This window comes from Fusarium mangiferae (genome assembly GCF_900044065.1).
Source record: "Fusarium mangiferae strain MRC7560 genome assembly, contig: FMAN_scaffold019, whole genome shotgun sequence".
In the NCBI taxonomy this organism is placed as follows: Eukaryota; Fungi; Ascomycota; class Sordariomycetes; order Hypocreales; family Nectriaceae; genus Fusarium; species Fusarium mangiferae.
The window spans coordinates 473,075-485,524 of NW_024573939.1; the positions used below are offsets into that span (position 1 = coordinate 473,075).

The 12,450-nt window shown below is 46.3% G+C and overlaps 2 protein-coding genes across 2 annotated transcripts; one reads left to right on the top strand and one right to left on the bottom strand.

Annotated features, from left to right (window-relative positions):
• Positions 1-6,197: 6,197 nt before the first annotated feature.
• Positions 6,198-6,350, top strand: FMAN_15331 (uncharacterized protein; the record flags this gene model as incomplete). The annotated part of the gene is made up of 2 exons (XM_041824924.1): positions 6,198-6,225; positions 6,280-6,350. 2 exons carry the CDS (start codon positions 6,198-6,200, stop codon positions 6,348-6,350), a joined length of 99 nt encoding a protein of 32 aa, XP_041690356.1.
• A 4,311-nt stretch (positions 6,351-10,661) lies between these two features.
• FMAN_15332 (uncharacterized protein) lies at positions 10,662-11,987 on the bottom strand (the record flags this gene model as incomplete). The annotated part of the gene is made up of 2 exons (XM_041824925.1): positions 10,662-11,186; positions 11,214-11,987. The coding sequence occupies 2 exons, from the start codon at positions 11,985-11,987 to the stop codon at positions 10,662-10,664; spliced, it is 1,299 nt and encodes a 432-aa protein (XP_041690357.1).
• Between the last annotated feature and the right edge of the window lie 463 nt (positions 11,988-12,450).

The window sequence follows — 12,450 nt, forward strand, 5'->3', positions numbered from 1 at the left end:
CTTTTTTATTATTATTTTATTAAGGTAATTACTATTAAGGCTTTAACTTTAAAATATTATTTTAAAATAACTTAATAATTATAATTTTATTAAAAGATATATTATTATATAATTAACCTTAATAATAATTATAACTATTTAATTATAGTAATTATTAACTATATAAATAGTCTTTTAATTAATATTAATAACTTTAATATTATCTTTAATTTAACTTACTGCTTTTTTATTAATATTACTTTATTTACTTTTAAATATAAAGTTAATTAATTACATACTTTAATATATATAATTAATTAATAGATTTATTATTAACTTTAAGTTAATTTAACTTTTATTAATTAATTTATATAAAAGTTAATTTAATTCTTTTAAACCTTTAAATCTTACTATTATTTTACCTTTATTTTTATATTAAAAGTAATACCTTTTTTACTATAATAACCCTTTTAGCTATATAAAGAAGCCACTCTTTATATATATTTAAGTTACCTATAAAGGCAATAAAAAAAGTAATTTAATTTAATTTAAAGAGATAACCTTTTTTTAAGACCCTTTTTAAGTTTTTTAAATTTAATAGCTTATTATTAACTTAAGTTAAATTAATTAGGCTAAAAAGGCCTATATAATAAATTAATTTAATTAAGTTATAATTAAARATAGCTATTTTAATTAAATTAAATTAGCACTTTAATAAGAAGTTCTTTTTAATAATAGTTATTATTATATAAACCTCTTTTAATTCTTTTTTATTAGCTCTTTATAAAGCAGGCCTAATAGCTATATTAAAGTTATAGCTAGTTATATAATAAGCTTAATTATATAGCTATAGGCTATTTTATAGTATTATATTAATAGCTATAATTAATATTAATAACTATAATTAATATTAATAGCTATAATTAATATTAATAGCTATAATTAATAGAAAAAGTTAGGTTAAGGAATATACTTTATAATAAACTTAATTTAATATTCTTTTAGTTAGGGTAAAGAAAGAAGGCTAATATAGCTGCTAAGAGGTAATAGACCTATAGGTAGTATTAATACTACTTAATTAAGGTAGTAATTATACTATTAAGGCAGATAAACCTTATATAATTTTAACCTTTGAGATATAGGCTTACTATAGGGGCCTTATTATTTAAGCCTTTATATATAAAGTTAATAGCTTAATAGCCTTATTAGGCTAATAGTAAGGAAAAAAAAAATAACTTATTAATAATAAGACTTTTAAGCTTAGTTTATTAAATTTTTAATAATTAAGGTGCTATATAGAGGGTTATAGAGTTTAAGTTTGCCCTTTTTTAGCATTAAGGTAATATGCCAAAAGTTACTGCCTAGTAACTTATTATTAGAAGACAGATTAAGCTTAAACCGAATATTTATTAGCACTTATGCAGAAGTATACAGTTTCTATAAAGATACTACTGGCACTATGCAGAGATATAAACAGAATGTAATACTGTTATAAAGGAGGAAGCTACAACTGTTCATTACTGTATCGACTGGCACAATCACCCGACCACCGATTACGCAAACACCTTTCCCCTCTGGAGCGAGCATGGCCGGGCATTGGATAAGGTCCGCGCTACCAGGCGTCGCGTCAAGCTGTTCGCGTGACTCTCACACTCAAACCTTGGTACGTTTCTCACGTCAACACCCTCCCGCCGACAAGCGCGTACAAGGCTCTGTGGCACATGCTATTTCACGGCACCAAACCACTGCTGACTCGTTATTACAGGTGATGAACCATAGAAATACACAGACATGCTTGCAAGAACCGTCGCCCGGAGCGCTCCGATTGCACGACGCCGCCCTACCGCCCGATCAACGAGAGCCTCAACCGCAATAACCACCGCCCAGCGCGGGCGCCATTGCCTGCCGTAGGAGTCGATACCCTCGATAATGCTTCGCGAACTAAAAGTATGCGCCATCTTGCGTCATGCCCAGAACCACAGCAGCACACCGAAAGCTTGCTGGAAACATGCGAAAGACTCGAGAATCCTGCGCCTTTGAACCAACAAATCCTGAATACTCTCGAGCCCAACACGCCCCGCCTTAACTGTGTTTCACTTCCGCGACAAGCGGTAGACCGAGAAGGTCCTCAAAGGCGCCTGCAACAGCCATCGATCGAGCAACGAAAGTCCCAGCGACGTGAAGCGCGGCCGCATTGCGTGCCTCATTGACCGTCAAAGAGTTGATACCCTTGATAATGCTTTGCGGACCAAAGTACACACCATATTCGACATACCCATAATCACAGCGACATACCGAAAGCTTATTGTGAGCCTGCGTGGGACCGAGGAATCTCGCACTTGTGAACCAACAAATACGCAAGCCTTGGCCCGCTGCACTTGAACGCTGTCTCACCCGTTTCTCCCAGGAGGAACTCAAGCCTGTATCTCAAGAAGCGATCCCAGACCAGCTCCTCCATATCTGCGGCCGCCGTCGCACTAACTCAAGCTCTGAACATAAATTGCCCTCTGCAACTGCTCGCGCTTCATGGCCTAACGCTTCTCCTCTTCTGGCCTTCATAATGCTTCTTGGCAAGGCCATCGTACACTTGGGTTCTTAATCCCCGCTTTTGAACATCTGCAAGTATCTCTGACCGGCTCCGTTATAGCCGCCAGGCGTAAAAGTCTTCCTGCCGCAGTCCGAGGAAGTTGTTCAAAGGTTGGCAGCATTTCTACTGGCTCGCCGTATCAATACCAATAATCGTGCACTGGGTAACCTTAAAACGACCTCGAAAACAGCTTGAGCGACCGAGAGGAGCTGACTTGCTAAGGGGTTGCAACAAGAATGTATCATGGAGCTTTCCATTCATTTCCATCGATCGGGTACAGTTGTGTCAGACTGATCAAGAGTCATGAGTTCAGGTATCCTCTTATCGGTACATTATGTCTCTGCAAGAATGATGGAATGGGGTTGTCTCGGGTGTTGTCTCGACCACAGCCTCATGGGATCTTGATATAAACCTTAGTGGTCAGTATAAGTCGGTCTTGTAATGAGATGTCGCGGGCTGTGTAGATGAAATATGCCTGGGATTGCATGTCTAGTGCTTCCGCCGGACACGCCCTCCAGTAAATTGAACGGCGTCAGTGACCCTCCACATTACAAAGGCGCAAAGTTGAAAGATCTCTACCATCATTTATCGATGTGTTCCACGGAGTGAGAATGCCAGAACAGAAGGCAGTTGAATGTATAACAACCGGAATCCACGGGTGGTTTCGCAGCTGCGTCAAAGCGACCTTAGAGTCGTGCAAGTGCGGTAAAAACAAGGGCAGCAATTGATCCAAGATTCCGTCCTCCATTGGAGGGATTGAACCTTTGGTAGTGCTAATTTCATGGCTGATCGTAGCTAGTACCACCGCTTTCTTGAGATGTGAGGTTGAGTCTTGAGTGTCAACAAGAGACAAGCGCGACATCACCTCTAGCACTGGGATTCCTCACCGCCGATCGTTGTAAGTTCAGGAGAAGTCTCCCCAGAACACCATTTCCCATTAGAGCTTGGTACAGCCCCCCTGGGACAAATACTGCCCCTTTCGGACATCTCGAATACCGTGATTGGCAGCAGATGACAACATCCATCGTTTAAGCTTAAGTCTCCCCACATCACATCAGCCGGAGGGCGATTAAGTGCAACACAAGATCAAACCAAGCTTCAACGTTGAGACTGAAATCATGTCTCAGAGGAATTGATCCCCAGCAAGCTTGGAGTGCCGAGAGTGTGCGGGTCGGCATTAAAAGGCCAGCTGTTAGCGTGCATGTCAAGGCAATGAGATCGACTTTAGCGACTTCGGACTGCATCCATAAAGAGAGGTTGCCTTGCCAAGACCAGAGCAAGGTAGTAAGCCTTATCGGATCGTATCTAGTCGAATAGTAGTCCTTGGTGACTACTGGTCGCGTTTGACTACAGTCTCCTGCTACCGTTACCCTCAGGATGAGGCAGATGGCTCAATGAAACCACAACCACGCACAATAATAGCCAAGTTACGAGAATTAATCAATCTTGGTCACTATAGCTATTCAAGGCTGGCACTGCATCATCACCCAGGTCATCGGCGACTCGCATGCTTATCACAGTTTGCACCAGCCCCTCATAAAGAGACATTTCTGTGGCCTTTGATTCACCGACTTGACCAGCAATCTGCAATGCCATCAAGAAATGCCAGCTTCAGTAAATTTTGCAGCCGGTATACGGCAACCAAAGCTGCTTGTTTATGACCGGGCATGTTGACATTCGTAGGCGAATGTAACCTTGAGATCTGAAGTCTGATCAAGACCAGAATCGTGTCCACCAAAGGTCTCCATAAGTACGCCCCAGTACTCTCAAGGGCTAATATCGCAGAAGTGATTCCATTATTTACATGTTTATTACTGAAGTAATGAAAGGTACCATGATTCTTATGATGTCTGAGTAACCAAGGCACTGTTAGTGAGGCGAATTGCAATTCCCGGATTGACGCTTCATAACCACACCTGCCCAACGTGAGTGGAAGACAGTCTTGGCTGCGGTGCCAAATGACAGTCAGCTCAATCGTTGTGCTTCCACGTACGGCCAGCCTCCGTACTTGATTCATATCTTGCACAACTGGACGCCATGGGTCAGGGTGAAGCTTGCGACACCCGACTTGTCTAACAACTCTCATCCCGGGAACCAGTAAGATTACATTGATATACATATTTCGGCGTTTTTGGACCTTGCACAGGCCGATATAACTTTGCTATGTAACCGCATGGGCATCATAGATGATGCAGTGAGATCTGGTACGACGCGTTAACGTTAATTCTACCTCATCTATCATCAGAGGCTGAACAGCGTTTCTCACATATGAAGAAATGAACCGTAAAACAGCTATGAATTGAAGGGGCAGGGAAGGTTTGTTTATGAATGGTTATTTGCCGTGCCACTGTGAAGATGCCTCCATGGCAGATTTTAACCGCAGTTTTGGCTATCTTTTCCCGTAATACTGCGTATGAACCATGAACCTCGATGGGAAATGGAAGCCCTTAGTAAATGATACTGAAGCTGCAGTTCTGGTCAGCACATCTCGAGAAAGATTTATTCTAAGCTCTTTCTTTGGGCCCAGGACAAGTGGTATTTACTCTGGGGCTATCGATTTTGATATGAATAGCCTCGGGAGTTGGGTTTGGGCGAAAGAAGAGGAGGTGCAGATGCTGTATCAACAAGATGCGATGCCAATTCGACAGCTGTTTAACATTGGTATCACTCTGGCAGTTCTTCAGCAACAGTTAACATTCTTGCGTAGGGGAGCGATTGGTAGGGGCTCAGGTTTTCTGCTCTTGTCCTTTGGGAACTGTGGTCCAAATGGAACCTTAACGACGCAAGCCTGGGTATGCTTGAGATGCAAAGAAAGGGAGATGGAACACTGGCTGGCTCATAGCCAGCTGAGGAGCTTTTTCACATGTGGAAACACGGTCTTGTGTTGACAAGATTGGATAGGTCAAAGCAGAGCGTTGTTGGTCATTGCGCATTTCCTTTGTAATTGACTGATGAATCCCTTGAAGCTGCAGTATGGAGGGGAAGAAACAAAGCTCAGGGCTTGAATTCTGAAAAGACTTAGGCAACTTAGCATAAGTTTAGGATATATTTTACTAAGTTTATTTAAATGTGCTGTACCAATGTCTGATGCTTTCTTGGTCACCGATGAGTAATTGGTGTCGTTGACCACTGCGGAGAGGCGCTGGGAAACAGTGGAGGCCCATTACTTTAGCTCACCCTGCCCGCTGTTGGTGGTTACAGTAACTCAAGGATTCGCCGCGAAAGGACCCTTGCTTCAGCAGACGCAGGTATGCAATCTTGGTGCTACCTTACCAAACAATGTGCTTGTTCTGCTGGAACTGTCCTGCCTTCCTCAAAGGAGCATGCAATGTTATTCTGGCAAGTGGTACGTCATCAGAGCAAAGCTACCTCTCTTCCGACACTTAACTTCGCATCCAACTTCTTCACAACATTCATCACTCTCTGCCTCAAACCATCTTCAAACGCACATTTCCATCACCTCGAATCTCCGCCTTGAACAGACTTGCTCTTTCTTCCTCCGTTAACTCGCACAGCTCTGTTGAGCTTGTGGCCCAACGCGGGCATGAGGCAGTGTGCACTGCGGGCTCTCGAGTGCACCGCCAACTCTGCACTCGAGAGCTCATCATTTGGTCATCAACAAGCAATCAAAATGGCGGTACCCGAGTATCGCGATGAAGGTGAGCCAGCCGAATGATCATGCCCCCGACCTTGATGATAACTAACAGTCACAGTCGCCATCACCTCTCCATCGCCGACCCCCCAGCTTGCTTCCATTTCCAACTCGCCGCATCTTTCTGAGTAAAAAGAACCCGACCAACAGCGCCGCCACAGCCACGCAACATCCACAGCCGAGAGGCAGACACCGGAATGGTGAACGCGGCGAGCTGCGTCCTCCTCTTGGGCCCCCCAAGCCACGCCCCCCACAGCGGGCTCCGTGCGGCGGACGGACGCCCTGGGGAATTTAGAGGGGGAAGGGGAGTCAGGAAGCGCCAAAATGGCGGTACTCGAGTATCGCGATGAAGGTAGGGCAACAGCAGAGTACTTGCACTCCCTGGACCTTGATGATGACTGACGGTCACAGTCGCCATCACACTCTCGATCGCCGACCCTCCGCCCAGCTTCTCATTTCCAACTCGTCACACCCTAGATAGCGCTGGTAGCTAATAACAACACCATTCATTCCAACTCGTAGCCATCCTTCTCAGTAAAAGGAATCCAACCAAGAGCATCATTGCACGATACTATCATGGATCGAGAGTCCGCATATCTGTCGCATCAACAAGCAATCAAAATGGTGGCACCCGAGTATGTTCATCACAGCTACCACCATCAATCGTCTTCATCCTCCCCTCACCCTCACCACCGCCTGACCACTCCCTCCTCCCCACCTTCACGCTATCCATAAGCTACTTCACTCGGAAGACCCTGGCCACCACGAACTGCCAAATCTCCACGCAGGACTGCCGCCTGACTGACCACAAGGCCAGCCCGAACCTTGCCTCCAGAAAACCCCATGCCGAGACTAACACCGCCGGACGAAGAGACAGAGTCCTCTCAAGGCAACAAATATCCAGCTTCTGACTTCGTACCGCCACGGACGGTATCGTGCCCCACGGAGGCAACAAGCTTTCCCACTTGGACGTGACTGGACCAACGTCGCTTTGCACAAGCCCACCACGGGAAGAACAGCTCCATCTACCGCCAATAAGTCCCCAGTCAGCAAGCACCCACCTCCGAGGCCAAGCGCAAGGTGGAGACTGAGAGAGCCGACTCCAAATTGTTTCTCCTTGAAAGCCACCATGACAACCCGAAAGCCTCGAGAAGTCGAAGACGAGTATCCAAGGCATGTGCCAAAAGCCAGTTCCGCTTCTGAGTAGCCTGGGGAAGCAAGTTCATATTCTCCCACCTTGGAGTAGGTTGTGTTCTTCCTAAGACGGTACACTTCCCCGATACCGATAAATACCAAAGAGTTTCTCCTTTGGCCCCAGGGCGATGCAAAATCTACCCGACTGGTGCCTGGCCTTCGATCTCATCGACGACATCTTTGTCCACGCGAAGGAGTATGAAGAGGGACGTGAAGAAGATCGTCCTTGGGGTCGGGATGTCAAACGAGTCTTTCCAAACAAGCAAAGGTCCAGCTTGCTGCCTTCTCGACCCTGGTATGTTTACTCCCTCCCTCGCTTTTCCACCCTCTGACACAGTCAAGCAGCACTGGGCCTTCCATCTTTGTGCAATCTGAGTTTGCCAGATAGGCTCTGTGGATGACTGACCGCCGGCCAGACCTATTCGTTCTTCGGTGGCGTGGGCGACCAAAATTTGAGTCTTAACCTTGTGGAAGGATCACGGGGAGTATCTGGTGATTTGGAAGAGGCATTGTCTCAATAGCGGAATGAATGCTAGACTGTACCTCGTCATTTGTATGCAAATACCAGAAATGAGCTAGCTACCAACCCCAACGCCGTCGATGCTTCAGGAAGCGACACTGAAAACGAGGGGCAACAGAAAGGGCCAGATGTCCAGTGCCAGTACGAACTGACAGACATCCCTACAGTGATCCTTGAGGCGGCGTGTACACAAAAAGCAAAGCAGCTACGCCAGCTCGCGCATGAGTATATCAAAGGCTCGGGAGGAGTAGTCAAAGTTGTTGTTGGCCTTAATATCAAGTCGAACAAGCAATCGACCATCTCTGTTTGGAGATCCCGCATCGCATTCAATGAGGCACCTGGCCGAGAGAGGGTACATATCGACCATGTCGTCAATTCAGATGTAAGTTCCTTGCTTGATTACACAAGACCAACGCTTACAAGCTAATTCAGCCTTTCCATACTGCCGACAAAGCCCCAGCCAATGAAACCAAGAGCCTGAAGCTATGCCTCGATGACTTCACGTTTGACGAATGCAGCACGCTGCGTACAAGGATATTGGAACCTCCATCTCCTATGGTACCCTCTGCCATTTCCCAGATAAGCCAGAAAAAGTGCAGGAACGTCGTGAAGCTGCCGAGGTCATGAAGGATCGAATTGCACTTTGACGTGTGCGTGAGATATCCCCCATTCCACCTCGCAGCCCTCCTGAGCCATCTGAGGACTAGCAGTCTTCTTCAACATCTTCCAAGAGTGACGAAACTGATGAACTCTACGGGTCCAACGATGCCAATCAGCCAGTTCAGACCAGCCCCGACGAACACGATGGTCCGATAATGGAGCCAAGAGCTGCCAAGAAGCGCAAGCTTTGAGATGGTGTACCTGGGAATGGGTTACACCTTGCTTCGATAACATTGCATGCATTGGTTGGATCTGCTTATTATTTTGGGCTTTGAGAATTGGGCGAGAGAAGAGCTACTTTAATCTTGGTCCTTATTGTATACCGCTCTTCCAATGGTAGACGTTGGTAGAATAGAATTGTAGAGCCTCTTTTGGACCTAGAATATGATCAACAACGTTAAACATGTTCTGTTCTTTAACCCTTAGAAAGTCGTGTATACCTTTTGTTAGATATAATATTTCCCTGGCACCAAGGTAAAGTACCTAGGTATGCTAGGGCATCTTATTCAAGTACTTCGTTTGGCTTCGTTTCTTATTGCTGTTCAAGGAGACGGGACTTCATATCAGGCACGGTCATGCGTTCTTGAAACCCTTTGGCAGCGTTTACCTACCTGCTATAGCTCTTACAAACAAGCAGAGGGAGACGCCGATATGCTAAATAACCCCTCCGCTTTCCTCTTGCGAGCACCTGTAACTCTACTACCGTCGCTTGTTTGATCAGTGCAAGCACGTTTCTGTGGACAAGCCTGTCATGAAAACTTGTCTACGAGAAAGCCACATCATTGCGTCTCCCTTTTTCATCGGTTTACATATTCCTCGTGACACGGCCCAGCCAAATACCACCTTTTTTCTCGTCAGCAACTTCGGTTCCTCGATCCTCACCCGCTCAAGTAATAATAGCATATGCTCACCGGAATGGTGCAAATGCGCGAGGGAAACGTCGACCTTATTTCTGGATTGTAATAACCCTCGCCAGGCGCGATATGTCTGGGTCACGAGCAGAGTTTTTGAGGGACAGCCGGTGGAGATGTTATGCCTATCTGAGCATGAGCACTGGAGTCCCCATCCCTGGAAACACTGCGGAAGAGATTGTCTGGAGTCATGAACGTCGCAGGCCGCCGGTTCAACTATAATTTTGAAGTTCGAGTGTTTACCAACCTGGATCAGCATTAGCAGATATTCTTCAATCTCTCGTACACACTTCATCGAGCCGCCGTTGCCTCATGGCCATTCCTACCCGGCCTGTTTCCCAAGTTCGAAACGCCTAAACACACCGAGTTATCTATCCATGTCCAGGCGGAAGCTTCGTCATTCAATTAGGCCTTTTACGCATGTTGACCGAGCTTCCGTTGGCTTCCAAGCTCTAGACATGCACAGCATTCCGTTGACCCAATCTCCTTGGTGTAGTTCCTCAGTGAATTCGCCATCAACTCCAACAAGAAGAATGGATGCTAATGTTGCAATATCTTTATTGGCTTAGACCGTCGTTGAATTCCCCCGCTGGATGTCAGATCAACTTCTGCAACTGGGACGCACCGTCACCGGTTCGAAACGTCCAACGTTGGCAATCCGATCCATCTTATCTAGATGTACCAGCTGCCCAGTATCGCCAGCTATCGCATCATGACTATTCCGTAGACTACTTACTCCTCAAACTCTCTCCAGTCTGTTGTATATGATTCCCTTGTTGAAATAGCGGTGGATTATTTACCATAGGGGCAGTGGTTATGCAAGCCAAGGAGGAGCCGTGCATCGACGAGTCGACATTTCCGCGAGGCAGATTCTGAACTAAGCGGCGCCATTTGTCCGGTGAATAGGAGGTTCAGTAAGTCGATCACCTCAATCAACATCTCGTCCTCATACGCCTTCCTAGGTGTATCCCTCGACGTCTCTGTAGACCTGTTGCACGAAAGTGACGCGTACAAGGTCAACCGCTTTAGAGTTGTCCTGATGTTGAAGTCCGCTCAAGTCCGATACAATTGCTCATGCTCTAGGTCTCATCAGTGATCTACATCCTCAATTGTGCGATTAAGAAGCCCTGTACTCCAAAGATAGTACAAGAATCCCATTCATAAAATCTTCTCTTCTCCCAGCTTTGCCCAGTCTGAGATCCGACTCTTTGATTGGAGAAGAGTCCAAGTGTTGCTAGCAGAACGGTCGCCTCGTCGACCTCGCCCCTTGAACTTCACTAGCGCTGTATCTCGAACCCAATCTTCAAACATATTTGTGTCTCTCATATCGACGAGCAGAAAGGCCGTTGTCCCAGCAAATCCCACGCTCACTGATCCAAAACCGGCATCCTCTTTATGCATCGCAGTCCCCGAATACGCCTCCCTGCAGTGCGCATAAGGCTTATTGACGCTTCTGAGCTCATCAATCTCAGCGAGTCTACCTGCATGTAGAGAGCAGAGATCCCACAGGGGAGATTTCATGACACCAGCGTAGTGAGGAATGGAGCGTTCGGGGTCGTTGACGAAGCATGCTAATTTACGACCTGCTACTCTTGTTGTCATGCGGTTCTTCAAGCCCTCGAAACCAGGCCGATGGAAAGATTGCTCTTTGTTGGTTATCGTAATCCTGATGAGATCTTCGGACTAAACTCTGATAATGTTTCTATTGACATCTCCGCCATCTTTCGGTTCGAGGTTCCAAGTGTTTGATCGACGGTGCTTCATCGCTTCTGCCAAACCTGACACCTGAGCCTTCTGGATATTATCAGCGTCAGAAGCGAGAGTATCTATTGTGGCGGCGAGATTCTCTCCTAACTGCTTCAGCTCCAAGGTTGGTATATCATCGCGGTCATCGATATGTTTCTCGTAGCGGCTGAGTCTCGGTTCTGGCTGAGCCATCTTGTTGAGTCTGGCGCTGGTGCGAGTTTCAACTCGTCGCTTGTGCGCCGCTGCCTTGGCTGCGATTGAGTTTGCTTTTTTGGCATAGTTTTGCGGTCTGCGTTCTGGTGATGCGGGTGGACTTGCGGTGTTTACAGAGATGATACCGGGCGGATGAGGCTCAGAGCTGACATCCAGTTGGCTCGGATCTGACTGTCCCTCCTTCTCAGAAGTGGTAGCTTGATTTGAAGTCTGCTGAGTCGGATTGTTCAACACTCCCTCTGCCGCCTCCGACACGTCGATTGTCGAACCAGGCTTCTCTGTAGAGTCCAAGCTCAAGAGTTCATTAGCAGTAACGACGTGGTCCACAGCCGCTTCCAGTTCCTTCAGATTTGCATCGAGAAGTGCGTAGATATTATCTACATCTCTCTGTAGTTCCCATAGCGATACGTAGTCTCCAGGTTTGAGTCGGTTGAGCTTACAAGCCTCGGTCCTGACTCCTGCGACGAGCAATTTAAGCGATGCGACGATGGCGACGGTGCCAACCGGTGGTTCAAGGTCTTCCATTATACCGATGGCCACGATGCTGTTTCGGCATGGATATCAGCAACGAGGCCTTTGTCTTGTTCATATTCTCCGCGCCGTGTGACGGACTGCCTGACATCCAAGGCTCTATCGCTCATTGTCACACTCGAGAAGTAAAGCCAATCAGAACAGTGAGTTTCGTTCGTTGGCTCGGTTATCTTTGCACCTCAGTCAAAAGTCTGGACGAATGTTTTATTCTTTCTTCATTACAGCCCGCGCCGTAAATATGGGCATTCGGTGGCCGGTTTTTTACAGGCTGTCAGCATGCTGATTGAGCATTTTATGGCGTGCTGTATGTCGCTTGGAACACCGAAACCAGACCATCTCAGAAAAATATGTCTTGTCTGTTTTCCCTCAACGTCGCAGCATACGAAAGCGCCAACTCTGCAACCTCGAACAACCGTCAGGTGTTGTGGATTGCGCGCCCCGGCACCATCACTAGCTT